A 22,521-nucleotide genomic window follows, 5' to 3' on the forward strand; every position below is an offset into this window, starting at 1 on the left:
GAACATTCTCCAGGATAGATCACATCTTGGGTCACAAATCAAGCCTCGGTAAATTTAAGAAAATTGAAATCATATCAAGCTTCTTTTCTGACCACAACACTATGAGGTTAGAAATGAATTAGAGAGGAAAAGAAAGTAAAAAACAGAAGTACATGGAGGTTAAACAATATGTTACTAAAGAACAAAGAGATCACTGAAGAAATCAAAGAGGAAATCAAAAAATACCTAGAGACAAATGAGAATGAAAACACGATGATGCAAAACATATGGGATGCAGCAAAAGCAGTTATACGAGGGAAGTTTATAGCTATACAAGCCTACTTAAAGAAACAAGAAAAATCTCAAATAAACAATCTAACCTTACACCTAAAGAAACTAGAGAAAGAAGAACAAACAAAACCCAAAGTTAGCAGAAAGAAAGAAATCATAATGATCAGAGCAGAAATAAATGAAATAGAAACAAAGAAAACAATAGCAAAGATCAATAAAACTAAAAGCTGGTTCTTTGAGAAGACAAACAAAATTCATAAGCCATTAGCCAGACTCATCAAGAAGAAGAGGGAGAGTACTCAAATCAATAAAATTAGAGAAGTAATAAATAGGAGATTAATAAGAAGAGAAGTTACAACAGACACTGCAGAAATATAAAGGATCCTAAGAGACTACTACAAGCAATTCTATGCCAATAAAATGGATATCCTGGAAGAAATGGACAAATTCTTAGAAAGGTATAACCTTCCAAGACTGAACCAGGAAGAAACAGAAAATATGAAAAGACCAATCACAATTAATGAAATTGAAACTGTGATTAAAAATCTTCCAACAAACAAAGTCCAGGACCAGATGGCTTCACCAGTGAATTCTATCAAACATTTAGAGAAAAAATAACACCCATCCTTCTGAAACTCTTCCAAAAATTGCAGAGTAAGGAACACTCCCAAACTCATTCTATGAGGCCACAATCACCCTGACACCAAAACCAGACAAAGATACTACAAAAAAAGGAAAAGTACAGACCAATATCACTGATAAATATACATGCAAAAATCCTCAGCAAAACACTAGCAAACAGAATCCAACAACATATAAAAATAATACTACACCATGATCAAGTGGGATTTATCCCAGGGATGCAAGGATTCTTCAATATATGCAAATCAATCAATGTGATTCACCATATTAAAAATTTGAAGAATAAAATCCATATGATCATCTCAATAGATGCAGAAAAAACATTTGAAAAAATTCAACACCCATGTATGATAAAAACTCTCCAGAAAGTGGGCATAGAGGGAACCTACCTCAACATAATAAAGGCCATATACAACAAAACTCACAACAAACATCATTCTCAATGGTGAAAAACTGAAAGCATTTCCTCTAAGATCAGGAATGAGACAAGGATGTCCACTCTCACCACTATTATTCAACATAGTTTTGGAAGCCCTAGCCATGGTAATCAAAGAAGAAAAAGAAATAAAAGGAATACAAATTGGAAAAGAAGAAGTAAAACTCTCACTGTTTGCAGATGGCATGATACTATGCATAGAGAATCCTAAAAATGCCACCAGAAAACTACTAGAGCTAATCAATGAATTTGGTAAAGTTGCAGGATGCAAAATTAATGCACAGAAATCTCTTGCATTCCTATACACTAATGATGAAAAATCTGAAAGACAAATTATGGAAACACTCCCATTTACCACTGCAACAAAAAGAATAAAATACCTAGGAATAAACCTACCTAGGGAGATAAAAGACCTGTTTGCAGAAAACTATAAGACACTGATGAAAGAAATTAAAGATGATACCAACAGATGGAGAGATTTACCATGTTCTTGGATTGGAAGAATCAATATTGTGAAAATGATTATACTACCCGAAGCAATCTACAGATTCAATGCAATCCTTATCAAATTACCAATGACATTTTTTACCGAACTAGAACAAATCATCTTAAAATTTGTGTGGAGACACAAAAGATCCCGAATAGCCAAAGCAGTCTTCAGGGAAAAAAACAGAGCTGGAGGAATCAGACTCCCTGACTTCAGACTATACTACAAAGCTACAGTAATCCAGACAATATGGTACTGGCGTAAAAACAGAAAAATAGATCTATGGAACAAGATAGAAAGCCCAGAGATAAACCCACGCACCTGCGGTCAACTAATCTATGACAAAGGAGGCAAAGATATACAATGGAGAAAAAGCAGTCTCTTCAATAAGTGGTGCTGGGAAAACTGGACAGCTACATGTAAAAGAATGAAATTAGAATACTCCCTAACACCATACACAAAAATAAACGCAAAATGGATTTGAGACCTAAATGTAAGACCGGACACTATAAAACTCTTAGTGGAAAATATAGGAAGAACATTCTTTGACATAAATCACAGCAAGATCCTTTTTTGATCCACCTACTAGAGTAATGGAAATAAAAACAAAAATAAACAAATGGGACCTAACGAAACTTCAAAGTTTTTGCACAACAAAGGAAACCATAAACAAGATGAAAAGCCAACCCACAGAATGGGAGAAAATATTTGTAAAAGAATCAACGGACAAAGGATTAAGCTCCAAAATATATAAAAAGCTCATTCAGCTCAATATTAAAGAAACAAACAACCCAATCCAAAAATGGGCAGAAGACCTAAATAGACATTTCTCCAAAGAAGACATACAGGTGGCCAAGAAGCACATGAAAAGCTGCTCAACATCACTAATTATTAGAGAAATGCAAATCAAAACTACAATGAGGTATCACCTCACACCAGTTAGAATGGGCAACATCAGAAAATCTACAAACAACAAATGCTGGAGAGGGTGTGGAGAAAAGGGAACACTCTTGCACTGCTGGTGGGAATATAAATTGATACAGCCACTATGGAGAACAATATGGAGGTTCCTTAAAGAACTAAAAATAGAATTACCATATGACCCAGCAATCCCACTACTGGGCATATACCCAGAGAAAACCGTAATTCAAAATCACACATGCACCCCAATATTCATTGCATCACTATTTACAATAGCCAGGTCATGGAAGCTACCTAAATGTCTATCGACAGATGAATGGATAAAGAAGTTGTGGTACATATATACAATGGAATATTATTCAACCCTAAAAAGGAACGAAATTGAGTCACTTTTTGAGACGTGGATGGATCTAAAGACTGTCATATAGAGTGAAGTAAGTCAGAAAGAGAAAAACAAATATCGTATATTAACACATGTATGTGGAACCTAGAAAAATGGTACAGATGAACAAGTTTGCATAGCAGAAGTTGAGACACGGATGTATAGAACAAACGTATGGACACCAAGGGGGAATAACCATGGTGGAGTGGGGATGGTGGTGTGCTGAACTGGGCAATTGGGATTGACATGTATACACTGATGTGTACAAAATTGATGAGTGATTAAAAACAAAAAACAAAAAACAAAAAGACAAAACAAAGGAAGAAAAACTTATTGCCAAACTCCCCCCCCCCCAACAAAGGCGGCAAAAACATGAATAGACACTTCCTAAAAGAATATATATATATAAATATAAATATAAATATATATATATATATATATATATATATATATATATATATATATATATATATATATATATATATATATATAATTTATCACAAGAAACAGTGCTGAATATCATTAGTCATCAGGGATATGCAAAAAAAAAAAAAAAAAAAAAAAATGGGCTTCTGCCCATTTCTCCAAAGAAGACATACAGGTGGCCAAGAAACACATGATAAGCTTCTCAACATTACTAATTATTAGAGAAATGCAAATCAAAATTACAATGAGGTATCACCTCATACTAGTTGTAATGGTTATCATCAGAAAATCTACATACAGCAAATGCTGGAGAGGGTGTGGGGAAAAGGGAACCGTCTTGAACCGTGAGTGGGAATGTAAACTGATACAGCCACTATGGAGAACAGTATGGAGGTTCCTTAAAAAAATAAAAATAGAATTACTATACGCCCCAGCAATCCCACTACTGGACATATACCCAGAGAAAAACATAATTCAAATAGACACATGCACCCCAATGTTCATTGCAGCAATATTTACAATAGCCAGGTCATGGAATCAAACTAAATGCTCATCGACAGACAAATGGATAAAGAAGATGTGGTACACATATACAATGGAATATTACTCAGCCATAAGAAGGAACGAAGTTGAGTCATTTGTAGAGATGTGGATGGATCTAGAGACTGTCATACAGAGAGAAGTAAGTCAGAGAGAGAAAAACAAATATCATATATTAATGCATATATGTGGAACCTAGAAAAGTGGTACAGATTAACTGGTTTTCAGGGCAGAAAGAGACACTGATGTAGAGAACAAACATATTGACACCAAGGGGGGAAAGTAGAGGGGGGTTGGTGGTGTGATGAACTGGTTGATTGGAACTGACATATATACACTAATACATACAAAATGGATGACTAATAAGAAACTGCTGTATAAAAAATAAATAAAATGAAATTCAAAAAGTATTAAAAATAGAAATGAAAAAGGAGAAGTAACAACTGTCACTGCAGAGATAAAAAGAATCATGAGAGATTACTACAAACAACTATATGCCAATAAAATGGACAAGTTGGAAGAAATGAACAAATTCTTAGATAAACATCACTTCCCGAGACGGAACGAGGAAAAAATAAAAAAATATAAACAGATGGATCACAAGCACTGAAATTGAGAGTGTGATTAAAAATCTTCCAAAAAACAAAAGCCCAGGACCAGAAGACTTCACAGGGGAATACTATCAAACATTTAGAGTAGAGCTGACACCTATCCTCCTCAAACTTTTCCAAAATATCACAGAGGGAGGAATTCTCCAAAACTCATTCCATGAGACCACCATTACGCTGATAGCAAAACCAGACAAAGATGTCACAAAGAAAACAACAGGCCAATTTGACTGATGAACATAGATGCAAAAATCCTGAACAAAACACTAGCAAACAAAACCCAACAGCACATTAAAACCATCACACAACATGATAAATAGGGGTTTATCACAGGATTTCAAGGATTCTTCAATATACGCAAATCAATCAATGTGATAAACCATACTAAAAAGTTGAAGGACGAAAACTATTTGATCATCTCAATAGATACAGAAAAAGCTTTCAGTAAAATTCAACAACCATTTAGTATAAAAACTCTCTAGAAAGTAGGCATAGAAGGAACATACCTCAACAAAATAAGGGTCATATATGAAAAAGCCACTGCCAACATCATTCTCAGTGGTGAAAAACTGAAAACATTTCCAATAAATCAGGAACAAGACAAGGTTGCCCACTCCCAACACTATTATTCAGCAGAGTTTTGGAAGTTTTTGTCTCAGCAATCAGAGAAGAAAAAGGAATAAAAGGAATCCAAATTGGAAAAGAAGAAGAAAAACTGTCACTGTTTGGAGATGACATGATATTATACGTAGAGAATCCTAAAGATGATACCAGAAAACTACTGGAGCTAATCAATGAATTTTGTAATGTAGTAGGATACAAAATTAATGCACAAAGATATCTTACATTCCTAAACAACAATGATGTAAAATCTGAAAGTGAAATTAAGGAAACACTTCCATTTACCATTGCAAAAAAAAAAAAAAAAAAACAAAATAAAATACCTAGGAATAAACCTACCTAAGGAGACAAAGACTTTATGCAGAAAACTATAAGAGCCTGATGAAAAAAATTAAAGAAGATACAAACAGATGGAGAGATATACCATGTTCTTGGATTGGAAGAATCAACATTTTGAAAAAGACTATAATAGCTAAAGCAATCTACAGAATCAATGCAATCCCTAACAAACTATCAATGACATTTTTCACAGAAGTAGCACAAAAAAATTCACAATTTGTATGGAAACACAAAAGAACCCTAATAGCCAAAGCAAACTTGAGAGTGAAAAACGGATCTAGAAGGGGAGACTTTCAAGATGGCAGAGGAGTGAGACGTGGATATAGCCTTTCTCCCCACAAATAGATCAGAAATACATCTACATGTGGAACAACTCCTACAGAAATCCTACTGAACGCTGGCAGAAAACCTCACACTTACCAAAAGGCAAAAAACTCCACATGTACCTGGTAGAGCAAAAAAAAAAAAAAAAAATGAAAAGTAAAAACAGAGACAAAAAATAGGGATGGGACCTGCACCACGGATGGCGAGCTGTGAAGGAGGAAAAGTTTCCACACACTAGGAACCCCATATTGGGCAGAGACAGGGGTGGAGAGGGAAGCTTCGGAGCCATGGAAGAGAGCGCAGCAACAGGGGTGTCTAGGGCAAAATTGAGAGATTCCCACACAGAAGATCAGTACCGACTAACATTGACAATCCTGAGAGCCTTGTCAGCTCACCCGCTGACCAGGATGGGTGGGGGTTGGGAGCTGAGGCTTGGACTTCGGAGGTCAGATCCGAGAGAGATTACTGGGTTTAGCTGCATGAACAAATCCTGAGGGGAAGCACAGGTTACTATCTACACCTCCCTTTCCAGGAGCCTGGGGAGCACGCCACTGCCAGGGTCCTGTGAACCAGGGACAACTTCCCCTAGAAAAAACACGGCATGGCTCAGGCTGTTGCAATGTGATATTGGCCTCTGCAGCAGCAGGCTAGCCCCAAATTCCATACCCTTCCCTCCCAGTGGCCTTAGTGAGCCAAGCTACCTAATCAGCTGCTACTTTAACCCGGTCCTGTCTAAGCAAAAAACAGATGCCCTCAGTGGACGTACACCTAGAGACGGGGCCAAATCCAAAGCTGAACCCCAGGAGCTGTACAAACAAAGGAGAGAAAGACAAGTCTCTCCCAGCAGTTTCAGGAGCAGCGGATTAAGTCTCCACAATCTACTTGATGTTCCCTGCATCTGTGGAAACTCTGAATAAACAAAGAATTATACCAAAATTGAGGTAGTGGACTTTGGGAAAAATGTTATGCATGTTTTTATTTCCCTTTTCTCTTTTTGTGACTCTGTAAGTGTATGCTTTCTTATGTGATTTGTCTGTATAGCTTTGATTTTACCATTTGTCCTAGTGTACTGTCTTTCCATTTTATTTTTTGTTTGTTTGTTTTTTTACTGTAGTTTTTAACACTTTTTACCATTGGTGTATATGTTTTTTTGCTCAGGTTGCTCTCTCCTTTCTTTTTTCTTTTTAAATTATTTTTTCATTGTTTTTGTTTTTAATAATTATTTGTATTTATTATTGTAATAAATTTATTTTGTTTTATTTTTTCTGTCTTTTTTCTGACTTTTCTTCTGAGCCTTGTGATTGACAGGGTCTTGGTGTTCCAGCAGGGTGTCAGCCCTCTGCCTCTGAGGTTGGAGCACCAAGTTCAGGACACTGGCTCACCAGATACTCCAAGCTCCTGTAGTATTAAATGGCGAAATTTCTCCAAGACATCTTCATCTCAATATTAAGACCCAGCTCTACTCATGACCAGCAAGATACAGTGCTGGAAACCCTATTCTAAACCACTAGCAAGACAGGCACACAACCCAACCCATCAGAACTGAGGGAGCCTAAAGTCATAATAAGGTCACAGACATCCAAATCACATCACCAGACATGGTCGTACACAACAGAAAGACAAATTCCAGCCTCATCCATCAGAACACAGGCACCCGTCCCATCCACCAGGAAACCTAAACAGCTCACTGAACCAACCTTAGCCACTGTTGGCAGACAGCCAAACAACAGGTACTACAAGACTGCAGGCTTGAAAAGAAGACCCCAAACACGGGAACTTAAGCAAAATGAGAAGATGGAGAGAAAAAAGCACATGAGGTAGCAAGGAAAAACACACCAGACCAAAGAAATGAAGGGAATTAGTCTGTCTAACTGAAGATGAGTTCAGAGTAATGATAGTAAAGATGATCCAAACACTAGGAAATAGACTGGAGAAATACAAGAAACGTTTAACAAGTACATAGAAGAATTAAAGAGCCAACAAACAATGATGGACAGCACAATAATTTAAATTAAAATTTCTCTAGAAGGAAGCAATAGCAGAATAACTATTCTGCTGGTATTGGAATAACTATTCTGCTAGAATAGCAGAAGAACAGAAAGTTACCTGGAAGATAAAATATTGGAAATAACTATCAGAGCAGAAAAAGAATAAGAAAGAGTGAAAAGAATGAGGACAGTCTCAGAGACATCTGGGACAACATTAAATGCACCAATATTTGATATATAAAGGTCCCAGTATAAGAAGAGGAAAAAGAAAGGGACTGAAAAATATTTGATGAGATTATATTTGAAAACATACCTAATATGGGAAAGGAGATAGTGTATCAAGTCCAATAATGCAGAGAGCCCCATACAGATAAATCCAATGAGAAACACGCCAAGACACATATTAATCAAACTATAAAAATTAAACACAGAGAAAAAATATTAAGAGCAGAAAGGGAAAAACAACAAATAACATAGAAGGGAATCCCTATAAGGTTAACAACTCTTCTTTCAGCAGAAATTCTGCAAGTTAGAAGGAAGTGGCAGTTTATAATTAAAGTGAGGAGAGGGAAAAAAACTACAACCAAGATTACTCTACCCAGAAAGGATCACATTAAGACTTGACAGGGAAATTAAAACCTTTAAAGGCAAGTGAAAACTAAGAGAATTCAGCACCACAATACTAGCTTTATAACAAATGCTAATGGAACGTTTCTAGGCAGGAAACATAAAAGGAAAAGACCTACAACAACAACCAAAAAACAAGTATGAAGATGGTAATAGGAACATATGTATTGATAATTACCAAAAATGTAAATGAATCAAATACTCCAACCAAAAGATATAGACTGGCTGAATGGATATAAAAACAAGATCCGTATATATGTGGTCTACAAGAGACCCACTTTAGAACGAGGGATACATACAGATTGAAAGTGAGGGGATGGAAAATTATATTCCATACAAATGGAAATCAAAAGAAAGCTGGAGTAACAATTCTCACAGCAGAAAAAATAGACTTTAAAATAAAGATTATTAAAAGAGACAAAGAAGGACACTACATAATGATCAGAGGATAAATCCAAGAAGAAGATATAAGATGTAACAATTATAAATATCTATGCACCCAATATAGGAGCACGTCAATACATAAGGGAACTGTTAACAGCCACAGAAGGGGAAATCGACTGTAACACAATCATAGTAGGGGATTTTAACACCCCATTTTCACCAATGGACAGATCATCCAAAATGAACATAAATAGGAAACACAAGCTTTAAATGACACATTACAGAAGATGGACTTAATTGATATTTATAGGACATTCCATCCAAAAACAAAACAATACACTTTCTTTTCAAGGGCTCATGGAACATTCACCAGGAAAGATCATATCTTGGGTCACAAATCAACTTTGGTAAGTTTAAGGAAATGGAAATTGTTTCAACTATCTTTTCTGACCACAAAGCTTTGAGACCAGATTTCAATGACAGGAAAAAACATTTGTAAAACATAAATATCCATGGAGGATACACAATACTGTACTTAATAATCAAGAGATCACAGAAGAAACCAAAGAGGAAATCAAAATATACATAGAAACAAATGACTATGAAAACACGAAGAACCAAAACCTATGGGATGAAGCTAAAGGAGTTCTAAGAGGGAAGTTTACAACAATAAAATCCTAAATCAAGAAACAAAAAAACATCTCAAATAAACAGCCTAACATTACACCTAAACAATTAGAAAAAGAATAAACAAATATCAAAGTGAGCAGAAGGGAATAAATCATAAAGATCAGATCAGAAATAAATGAAAAAGAAATGAAGGAAACAAAGCAAATATCAATAAACATAAACGTTGGTTCTTTGAGAAGATAAACAAAATTGATAAACTATTAGCCAGACTCCTCAAGAAAAAAAGGGGGAAGACTCAAATCCATACAATTAGAAATGAAAAATTAGAAGTAACAACTGACACTGCAGAAATAAAAAGGATCATGAGAGATTACTACAAGCAATTATATGCCAATAAAAGGGACAACCTGGAATAAATGGATAAATTCATAGAAAAACACAAGCTCCTGAGACTGAACCAGAAAGAAATAGAAAACATAAACAGACTGATCACAAGCACTGAAATTGACATTGTGATTAAAAGTGATTCAACAAACAAAAACCCAGGACCAGAAGGCTTCACAGGAGAATTCTTTCAAACATTTAGAGAAGAGCTAACACCTATCCTTCTCAAAGTCTTCCAAAACGTAACAGAGGGAAGAAACTCCCAAACTCATTCTATGAGACCACCATCAGCATGACAACAACACCAGACAAAGATGTCACAAAGAAAGATAACTACAGGCTAATATCACTGATGTATATAGATGTAAAAATCCTCAACCAAATACTAGCAAACAGAATCCAACAGCACATTAAAAGGATCATGCTTCATGATCAAGTGGGATTTATCTCAGAGATGTAAGGATTCTTCAATATATGCAAAGCAATCATTGTGATACACCATATTAACAAACTGAAAGATAAAATAAATATGATCATCTCAATAGATGCAGAGAAAGTTTTCAACAAAATTCAACACTGATTTATGATAAAAACCCTCCAGAAAGTTGGCATAGAAGGAAATTATCTTAACATAATAAAGGCCATATATGACAGAGCCACAGGCAACACCATTCTCAATGGTAAAATACTGAAAACATTTCCACTAAGATCAGTAAAGAGACAAGGTTGCCCACTCTCACCACTATTAGTCAACATAGTTTTGGAAATTTTAGCCACAACAATCAGAGAAGAAATAGAAATAAATGAATCCAAATCGGAAAAGAAGAAGTAAAGCTGTCACTCTTTGCAGATGAGAGGATACTATACATAGAGAATACTAAAGATGTTACCAGAAAATTATTACAGCTAATCAATGAATTTGGAAAAGTAATAGCATAAAAAATTAATGCACAGCAATCTCTTGCATTCCTATACACAAATTTTGAAAAATCTGTAAGAGAAATTAAGGAAAAACTGCCATTTACTACTGCAACAGAAACAATAAAATATCTAAGAATAAACCTACCTAAGAAGGCAAACGACTTGTATGCAGAAAACTATGACACTGATGAAAGAAAATAAACGTGGTACAAACAGAAGGGGAGATATACCATGTTCCCAGAGTGGAAGAATCAACATTGTGAAAATGACTCTACTACCCAAAGCAATCAACAGATTCAATGCAATCCCTATTAAACAACCAACGGTATTTTCACAGAACTAGAACAAAAAATTTCACAATTTGTGTAGAAACACAAAAGACACCTAATAGCCAAAGTAATCTTGAGAAAGCAAATCAGAGCTGGAGGAATCAGGTTTCCTGTTTTCAGACTGTACTACAAATCTACAGTTATCAAGACAGTATGATACTGGCACAAAAACAGAAATATAGATAAATTGAACAGAATAGAAAGCCTAGAGATAAACCCATGCACATGTAGTCAACTTATCCTTGTTAAAGGAGAATATACAATGGAGAAAAGACAACCTCTTTAATAAGTGGTGCTGGGAAAACTGTACAGTTACATGTAAAAAAATGAAATTAGAACACTCCCTAACACCATAGAGAAAATAAACTCAAAATGGAGTAAACACCAAAATGTAAGAAGAGACACTGTTAAACTCTTGAAGAAAAACATAGGGAGAGCACTCTATGATATAAATCACAGCAAGATCCTTTTTGACCCACCTCCTAGAGAAATGGAAATAAAAACAAAAATTAAAAAATTGGACCTAATTAAACTTAAAAGCTTTTGCACGGCAAAGAAAACCATAAACAAGACGAAAAGACAACCCACAGAATGGGAGAAAATATTTTCAAATAAAGCAACTGACAAAGGATTAATCTCAAAAGTTTACAAGCAGCTCATGAAGCTCAATATCAAAAACAAACAAAGAACCCAATACATAAATGGACAGAAGACTTAAGTACGCATTTCTAGAAAGAAGATATACAGATAGCCAACAAACACATGAAAGGATGATCCACATCACTAATCATTAGAGAAATGCAAATCAAAACTACAATGAGGTATCATCTCGCCACAGTCAAACTGACCATCATCAGAAATCTACAAACAATAAATTGTGGAGAGGGTGTGGAGAAAAGGGAACCCTGTTGCACTGTTGGTGGGATTGTAAATTGATACAGCCACTATGGAGAACAGTACGGAGGTTCCTTAAAAAACTCAAAATAGAACTACCATACGACCCTGCAATCCCACTACTAGGCATATACCCTGAGAAAACCATAATTGAAAAAGAGTCATGTATGACAATGTTCATTGAAGCTATATTTATGATAACCAGGACACGAAAGCAACCTAGGTGTCCATTGAGAAATGAATGGATCAAGAAGATGTGGCACATATATGCAATAGAATATTACTCAGCCATAAAAAGAAACGAAATTGAGTTATCTGTAAAGAGGTGGATGTAAATAGATACTGTCATACACAGTGAGGTAAGTCAGAAAGAGAAAAACAAATACTGTATGCTAACACATACGTATGGAACCTAAAATAAATAAATAAAAAGTAAGTAAATAAGTAAGTAAATAAATAAATTAATAAATAAATAATTCTGAAGAACCTTGGCACATGACAGGAATAAAGACACAGACGTAGAGGATGGACTTGAGGACACGGGAAGGGGGAAGGGTAAGCTGGGAAGAAGTGAGAGAGTGGCATGGACTTATATACCCTCCCAAATTAAAATAGATACCTAGTGGCAAGCAGCAGCATAGCACAGGCGATCAGATTGGTGCCTTGTGACCCCCTAGAGGGGTGGGATTTGGAGGGTGGGAGGGAGACACAAGAGGGAAAAGATATGGGAATATATGTATATGTATAACTAATTCACTTTGTTATAGAGCAGAAAGTAAAACAACATTGTAAAGAAATTATACTCCAATAAAGATGTTAAAAAAGGAAAAAAAAATCAGTGAATGGCACGTGACAATTATGCATATGGTGGCAAGTTTTATAGTGGCCAGTGAGTTGATATACTTCAATTGTACAGATGCATCTGTTTGCAGGTTTTAAGTCACAACCCGACACTTATTTAATCCATGCATGGTCCGCCCTGTATTTTATTTACCACTACCATCCATGTCTCTTTCCCACACTGTGCAGTTGTCTCAGTCACAGTTTTGGTAAGATCACAAGCTAACCCTAATCAAAATGAGTAAAAAACAAATGTCGCTGGAGAGCTTCTCTGAAAAGATGGAAAGGCCCAATTTTGAGACAGCAGAAGATTCAAAGACTGCCCACAAAAAGAAAGCTGAATTTAAAATAAAAAGCCAAGAATCCTCCTTAAATTACGGGTTCATTGCAATAGGTGATTCACACTCTCCAGCCGCTTTATATAATACTGGTGGCCGGCTATCCAACAAAGCCATGAAACCTTCAAAACTGCTTTGCTATAAGGAGACAAATCATCCGCATCAAAAGACATGCTTGTGGAATTTTTCAAACAAAAAAAGCAAACACAAAGAACAGAAGCAATTATTGAAAGCCACCACTTCATCAAATGTGTCTGCACTGAAAGCAACATTCTTAGTGGCTAACTGCATTGCTAAAGCTAAGAAGCCTTTTACTATTTTTGAAGAGTAGATCTTGCCTGCTGCTAAGGACATTTGTCATGAACTTTTAGGAGAGGCTGCAGTTCAGATGGTGGCACGTGTTCTTGTTTCAGCTAGCAACATAACTAGACGAATTGATGTAATAACAGAGAATACTGAGGCACAATTGTTAGAGAACATTAATGAGTCACTGTGGTACACAGTCCAGGTTGACGAGTCTACTGATGTTGACAACAAGGCAACAATGCTTGTTTTTCTGTGATATAATTTCCAGGAGGATGTCCATGAGAATATATTATGTGCAGTTTTGTTGCCAACCAACACTACAGCTGCAGAACTATTGAAGTTTTTGAATTATTACATATCAGGAAAACTGATTTGATTATTTTGTGTCAGTATATGCATGGATGGAGTGGCTGACATGACTAGATGGCTTTCTGGTTTCACTATTCGGGTCAAAGCGGTCACTTCTTAATGTGAGTCTATGCACTCTGTCATCCATAGAGAAATGCTGGCTAGCTGAAAAACATCACCTGAACTTAGTAACGTTTTGCAGGATGTGATTAAAATTATCAACTACATTAAATTACATGCCCATAACTCATGTTATGTGCAGCTCTGTGAGGCATGGAGCAGAGCACACACGTCTTTTCATATACTCAGAAGTGAGATGGATTTCTAAAGGTAGATCACTGGCCAGATTTTTGAGTTATGAGAGCCACTCCAGAGATTTTTCCTAGAAAAACAATCACCACTAGCAGCACATTTCTGTGACACACAATGGGTCAAAAAACTTCCTTGCTTGTGTGACATATTCAACCTGCTCAATGAACTCAGTTTGTCACTACATGGGAGAAGGACAACTGTGTTCAAGTCTGTGGATAAAATGCCCGTGTTCAAAGCCAGACTGGAATTATGGAGGTGATGGGGGAACACTGAGATTTTTGATGTGTTTCAACCATTAGCAGAAAAGTTGAAAGAGACTAAGCCAGTGCCTTATTTCTCCCACCTCGTGAATGATCACCTATCTCAGCTTTCAGAAAAGTTTGAGCATTATTTCCCAAACATATATGACCCCTGATCCGGGAAGCGATGGATCTGTGAGCCATTTGTGAACAAGCCAGGTGAATCAACTTTGTCCATGCTACAGGAGGATCAACTGCTTGAGATTGCAAATGATGGGGGCTTTAAAATTATGTTTGAGACAATTTCAAATCTCTATACATTTTGGATTAAAGTCAAGGTGGAATATACTGTGATTGCCACAAAAGCACTGAAAAGCTTGCTATAAGTTCCAACATGCTATCTTTGTGAAACAGGGTTTTCTGCAGTGACAGCAACCCAAATGAGATTATGGAGTAGACTGGACATAAACCAACACACTTTGTGTGTCACTGTCTTGAATCAAAACCAGATGGAAACATCTATTTGCAGGAAAATAAGTTCAGGCTCCCACTGATTCTGTGTTATGGTGAGTTGTATAATAATTTCATCATATATTACAATGTAATAATAAAAGAAGTAAAGTGCACAATAAGTGTAATGCACTTGAGTCATCCTGAAACCATCCCCCGCCCCTATGTGGAAAAATTGTCCACAAAACTGGTCCCTGGTGTTAAAAAGTTGGGGACCACTCGTTCGCATCTTCTATCACCTTACTGATTTGTTGTCTAGATATTTGATCCATTAGTGAAACTACTGTATTGAATTCTCCAGCTATTATTTTAGAACTGTACATTTCCTTCTTCAATTCCATTTGATTTTTTTCTATAACACTGATGTCGGTATTATATTCTCTGTTTGGTAAGACATTGTTCTCATGATTTACTTTAGTTCTTTTTCCATTTTATTTATTTATCTGAAAACACTTTTAGAATTAAAAAAAAAAAAAAACCTGAAATATAGTTGATTTACAATTAGTTGCTGGTGTACAGCATAGTGATTCAATATTTTTTATAGATTATTTTCCATTAAAAGTTATTAAAGATAATGGTTACAATTCCCTGTGGTATAAAATATTCCCTGCTTGTTTACTCCTTTTATATGTAGTAGTTTGTATCTCTTACTCCTATATCACTATTTGCCCATCCCCTTTCCTCTGCCCCTTTGGAAACCACAAGTCTGTTTTGTATATCTCTGTATCTGTTCTGTTTTGTATGTGTGGATTTTTTTTTGGTTTTTTTGCTTACACATGTAAGTGATATTATAGAGTATTTGCCTTGTTTTATTCTACTAAGAATAATATTCTCTAGGGTCCACCCACATTGCTGCAAATGGAAAAATTTAGTTCTTTTTTATGACTGAGTAATATTCTATTATATGTTTATGTATGTGTATCATATGTCCTTCATCCATTTATCCATTGATGAGCTTTTGGGTTGCTTCCGTATCTTGGTTACCATAAATAGTGCTGCTATGCTAGTGCATTGGGACACAAGTATTTTTTGGAAACTAGTGTTTTTGGTTTCTACATATGTAAGTTCTAGTTTTAATTATTTTGAGGAATCTCTATACTATTTCCATAATGATTGAACCAAATTACGTTTACATTATGAGTGTAACAGGGTTCCCTTTTCTCCTCATCCTTGCCAATATTTGTTATCTGTAGACTTTTTAATGACAGCCATTCTGACAGGTGTGAGGTCATTTTGATTTGCATTTCTGTAATACTCAGGAATGAAGAACATCATTTCATATATCTGTTACCATTGGTATGTTATTCTTTGGGAAATATCTATTCAGATCTTCTGCCAATTTGTTGATTGGATTGTTTATTTTTTTGATATTGAGTTCGTTGAGCTATTTATCTCTTTTGGAGCTGTTTATTTTTAACCCCTCATCAGTCATTTCATTTGCAAAAATTTTTCTTATTCTGCAGAGTGTCTTTTTTTTTCCCTATGGTTTTCTTGCTGACCCAAGGCTTTTGAGTTTAATTAGGTCCCATTGTTTATTTTTGCTTATTTCTTTTGCCTTAGGAAACAGATTATTAGAAAATAATATGATTTATGACAAATTTATGTTTACTTTTTCTTCTAGGAGTTTTATAATTTCAGGTCTTACATTATGGTCTTTAGTTTGAGGTTTTGTGTGTGTGTGTGTGTGATTTTAGGGATTGTTGTAATTTCATTCTTTTACATATAGCTGTTCAGTTTTCCCAGCACCACTGTTGAAGAGACTGTTTTTTCTCTCCATTGTCTTTTCTTGGCTTACGTGGTTTTATTTCTGGGCTCTCTATTCTATTCCATCTGCTTTTTGCTATGGTATCCATTGTTATTTCCCCTCTTTCATTCTCATTTTGTTTATTTAAGTCCTGTCTCTTTTCCTCTTCGTGAGGCTGGTTAATGTTTTATCAATTTTGTTTATCTTCAACAAAAACTGTTCTTGGTTTCATTGATCATTTTACTGTATTTTATATCTCAATTTTACTTATTTCCTTTAACTTTTACTATATCTTTTACTCTGTTCTTTGTTTTCTTATTGTTGTTCTTCCTCTTTTCTTAAATATTTTAGGTACAGCTTTTGTTGCTTTTTGAGATTTTTTTGGTTTTTGAGGTAGGCCTACATTGCTATAAGCTTTCTTAGAATTGCTTTTTCTGCATCTCACAGATTTTGGAATGTTGTATATTCAATTTTCATTTGTCTTGATGTATTTTCTGCTTTCTTCTTTGGTTTCTCCATTGACCCATTGGTTTTTTAGTAGCATGTTGTTTAGTCCCCAGGTATTTGGAGTTTTTTCCCATTTTTCTTTCTGTATTTGATTTCTACCCTCATTTCATTGTGGTCAGAAAACAATGTTTGATATAATTTCTATCTTATTAAATATTTTGAGGATTGTTTTGTGGCTTAGCATATAATCTTAGAGAATGTTCCATGTGCATTTGAACAGAGTGTGATTCTGCCATTTTGGATGTAATGTCCTGTAGATATCTATTTAGTCCAACTAGTCTATTATTTCATTTAAGGCCACAGTTGTCTTATTAATTTTCTGTCTGGATGATCTGTCCATTAATGTTGGAGAGGTGTTAAAATTCCCTACTCTTATTGTATTATTGTGAATTACTCTCTTTACAACCATTACTATTTGCTTTACATATTTTGTTGCTCCTGTATTGGGTGCATATATGTTAACAAATGTAACATCCTCTTATTTTATTGATCCTTTTGTCATTATATAATGATCATTTTTGTGTTTTGTGATGGCCTTTGATTCAAAGTCCATTTTTTCTGATAAGTGTATTGCTAACCCTGCTTTCTTGTCACTTCCATTTATAGTGACTTGTAGACAACACATTGAAAAATATATTTAATCCAATGAGACACTTTATGTGTTTTGATTGAAGCATTTAGTCCATTGACTTTTTCTTCTTCTTTAAACAATTTTAAACATTACATTCTATTTTCAGTTATTACAAAATATTAATATATTCCCTGTGCTGTGCAATATATCCCAGTAGCCTGTCTTATACCGAATAGTTTCTATCTCCCACTAACACACCCTTACGTTGCCCCTCCCTTCCACTGATAGAAAATAGTTTCTACTATAACTCTCTGAGTTTGCTTCTTTTTGTGGTATTCCCTAGTTTGTTGTATTTTTTTAGATTCCACATGTAAATTACCTTATTTAGTATTTGTATTTCTCTGCCTTGCATAGTTCATTTAACATAATGCCCTCAAAGTCCATCCATGTTGCTGTAAATGGCAAAATTTCATTCTTTTCTATTTCTGAGTCATGTATGTGTATATATATATATATATATATATATATATATATATATATATATATATATATGCAATTTACAAAATTGGTGCTATGAGTATTGGGGTGCATGCATTTTTTGAATTAATGTTTTTGTTTGTTTGTTTGTTTTCTCAGATATATACCCAGGAGTGGGGTTGCTGGGTTATGTGATGGTTCTATTTTTAATGTTTTGGGAAAACTCCATACTGTTTTCCATGATGTCTTCACCAATTTACCTTCCCTCTAACAGTATATGAGGGTTCCCTTTCCTCCTCATTCTCACCAACATTTGTTATTTTTGCTCTTTTTTATAGTCATTCTGACAGGTGTGAGGTAATATCTTATTGTGGTTTTGATTTGCATTTACCTGAATTAGAGATTTTGAAATCTTTACTTTGCCTTTTGGTCATCTGCATTTCCTCTTTGGAACAATGTCTTTAAATATTAAAGTCCTCAAGTTTAAAATTATACATACAGTAACAGTGAATATCACTTCTAAAGTGGTTTCAGCGCCTTTAGAGTACTGATTAGATTCAAATTTCTAGCAAAATTTCTCAATAACTTGAAACTTTAATACCCAAACTGTCTTATTATTTTGAAAAAATTAAATAATTTTAGTCTTAGTAGTTTCATATAATTTTCAAAAGTCTATTTTTACATATATATTACTCTATATTGCCTGATATACCTAATAAAATTATGTGTATATAACATTCATAAGTGCTAATTTTTAAAAATACCTTGCTTAATATGGAGAATTGTTTTCTTCTTTAAGAAAGTCAGCCAAAGTAGCAGATTTTTGAAAGTTCTGTCGCACTTTACTAAACCCATAAAAGTGAAGCTGTTGAAATAAACTTCATACTCCCAGTATCAAATATTCTGAAAGGGGCCTTTCTACCCAAAACTTCTTTCTTGAAGAGTTCTTCATTAATCACTATAGAATGCAGGTATTTTGTTATTTGCCCATGTCAGTTTTACTTTGTTATCTTGAATAATCTGATAGTCCATTGGTAGTTCTGTTGTAATTAGGGTAATTAGGGTAATGTTCACATAATGAAGATAGCTGATGAGGTTATCTAGGAAGAGAGGCAGAAAATGGATTAGCGATCCATGTTCATCCCACGAAATGGACATATATTGATCACGTCCAACTATTTTCCAAAGCTTTCTGGGAATGGTGAGAGAAAGAAAATCATTATCTTCATCGAGTTCAGAGACACAAAATATGTAATGTGGTCTTTTAATCAAGAATCCTTCATACAAAGCCTGAAATTCATATTCTTCAATCATAGATCTTAAGACCGAATACCCAGTGAATGTGTGATCAAACCATGGAGATCTAATGGAAGTTTCTGAACCAGCTGGTACATCTCTAGGAGACACATATTGAATTTCTGAAGAAATATGTGCCACCTCAAATAAAATTTTCTTCAGTTACTTTTCTCACCTGCATGGTTTTCAACCCCACAGGTTCAAAGGCTGCTTTGGCAGGCCTACACAGATAAACTGTCCAGACCATCACTATGGTTCTCAACCTGAGTAGCTGTGACACCACAAGATGACTTGTCTCCTAACAACTAAAATGTAACATTCAGCCAGGGTTTACTTCTCATTTATTCACTTAAAATATAAATTCTGCTTATTTTTATGATGAAACATGCACAAGTTCATTCCACAAAATCTTTTAAATAAAAGAATTTCTTGGGAAATTAAAGGAATTCTCAGGAAATAATGATTATTTCTCAGGAAATAATGATTTCCTCCCTTTTACAGAGATATTTATATCAATTTGGTGAACATAGAATAATACCTGGTAAGCAATGCATAAAATTTTTTCAAAAACATGTCATTTTGAAAATTTTGGAACTTGACACTAAAATTTGTATAAAACCTGTACAAAAAAGGCAAAGGTTTGTCATCATTATTTATGAATAAAATAAAGCATAATTGAATCCTTAAAAAATGTTTACCTGTGTATTTTACATAAGTAGCTCTGCATTCAAAACATTTTTACAGTCATATTTGAGTGGAATAATATTATTTTATTTAGTATTTTTGTACATAAATGGTAAATACTCATAAAGTAAAATTTGATTTTAAAAGAAAGCAGATCTACTTTAAGGAAATCCCAAAGAGAGGGAAATTTAAAAATAACATTTATATCATGCTTTTATAAATAAAATAATATGATGATGTCCTACTTTAAGTTTACACAAATAGAATATCTTCATTATATATTTATAAATAGATATTTTGTCTTTCTTTTAATTATAGATTTGTCATTTTGAAGGAGGAATACATTTGGTAGGCATTTTTATAATCCAGACTCTTGTGGTGTTTGTTAAGTGTTCCAAGGCTGCGTTGGTAAATATTAAATTTTAGTAGGCAGACTCTTTCATTCCTGGAAATCAGTGACATTGTAAGTACAGTGTTTTTTTGTTTTGATTTGTTTTGTTTTGCTTTAACTTTGTATTTTGTACATAAACAGTAAATAATAGACATGTTCTGTATTAGTAAACTGTAGTAAATACAATTCTACCTAAAGCCCTCTTATTTTATTGAATGAAAGATGCTTTAAATTGTATAGTGGTTTAAAATTTTCAAAAGATTTACACACATGATTTCATACAATCAAATGATAACCAGTTTTCCCCCATACCTACATTTACCCTCCTCCCTTTTCTCTCCTCACTGTAATCCTTTGTTTGCTCTCTATATCAATGATTCTGTTTCTTTTTTGATACATTCATTTGTTTGTTGTATTGTTTAGATTCTACTTATAAGTGATGTCAGTGTTTGTCTTTCTCTGTCTACCTTATATCATTTACCATAATGCCCTTCAAATCTGTCCATGTTGCTGCAAATGACATTTCATTCTTTTTTATACTTGAGTAGTATTCAGTTTTAAACATACATATACATACCACATCTTCTATATCAATTAATCTATTGATGAGCAATTAGTTTGCCTTCAAACCTTGGCAATTGTAAATAGAGCTGCTACAAACATTAGGGTGCATGTATCTTTTCAAATTAGTGGGTTTGTGGTTTTTTTTGTTTGGTTTTTTTTAAGATATATACCAAGGAGTAGAATTGCTGGGCCATATGGTAGTTCTATTTTTAGTTTTATATAAACCTCCATACTGTTTTCCATACTGGTTGCAACAATTTGAATTCCAACCAAGAGTGTACTAGGGTTCCCATTTCTCCACATCTTCTCTAATACTTATCTGTATTCTTTTGATAATAGCCATTTTGACTGGTATGAAGTGAAATCTCATTTGTAGTTTTGATGTGCATTTCCCTAATTATTAGTGATGTTGAATATCTTTTCATGTGCCTGTTGGCTATCTGCATGTCATCTTTGGAAAAAGTCTCTTCAGTACTTCTGCCCATTATTAATCTAGGTTATTTCTTTATGTTGAGTTGTATGAGCTATCTATAGATGCTGGATATTAACCATCTGAACATCGGTATCAGAACCACCATCTACAGATCTGAAGCAGACCTTGGTCTCAGGGCCAGACTATAGAGCAAGGTCTTGAATTGACCAAGGTACATACCTGTCCAAGGTGCTGGTAACAGGTGTGCCAGCTAACCTCACTGCAGGCCCAGCAGCAGCCAACCATTCTAGACTGCAATCCCAGCAGTAAAACCATTCAGCCAGGGACCCACAGGAGTTCCTTTCCTCCAAAATCAGTCAATAAAGGCTGAAAGAGGTGTCTGTTCCTTCAAATCCACCAACACCAACACAAGGTTACATGGATCATGAGGAGTCAGGCAGCCATGACACCACCAAAGAAAATTAACAAAATTCCATTAAACAATCCCAAAGAAATGAAGACCTATGTCCCAACTGACAATTTAATCAAAAGAAGCTTGATGAGATGGAAAAGAACACAGACAACTAAATGAATCCAGGAAAACAATGCATGAAGAAAAATGAAAATTTTAATAAAGAAAAGCAAACCATAAAAAAACAAACGCAAATCATGAAGTCACAACATCATGGAGGCATAACACATCTCTCCCTATTATCCCCCTCTAACAAGTAAATTTCAGCATCTATTCATGAACAAAAATACTGATTTGGAAGTTGAGAGATCAAGCACCATACACCAGAGAACTTACAAGGAGTTTCATCCATCTATG

The 22,521-nt window shown here is 34.7% G+C and overlaps 1 protein-coding gene across 1 annotated transcript; it reads right to left on the reverse strand.

Annotated features, from left to right (window-relative positions):
* Positions 1–19,114: 19,114 nt before the first annotated feature.
* LOC137757776 (heat shock transcription factor, Y-linked-like) lies at positions 19,115–21,998 on the reverse strand. The gene is given in 4 exon segments (XM_068534367.1): positions 19,115–19,223; positions 19,225–19,311; positions 19,475–19,782; positions 21,933–21,998. Coding segments are annotated over 4 exon segments (570 nt in total).
* Positions 21,999–22,521: the final 523 nt, after the last annotated feature.

This window comes from Eschrichtius robustus, unplaced genomic scaffold (genome assembly GCF_028021215.1).
Source record: "Eschrichtius robustus isolate mEscRob2 unplaced genomic scaffold, mEscRob2.pri scaffold_350, whole genome shotgun sequence".
Taxonomy (NCBI): Eukaryota; Metazoa; Chordata; class Mammalia; order Artiodactyla; family Eschrichtiidae; genus Eschrichtius; species Eschrichtius robustus.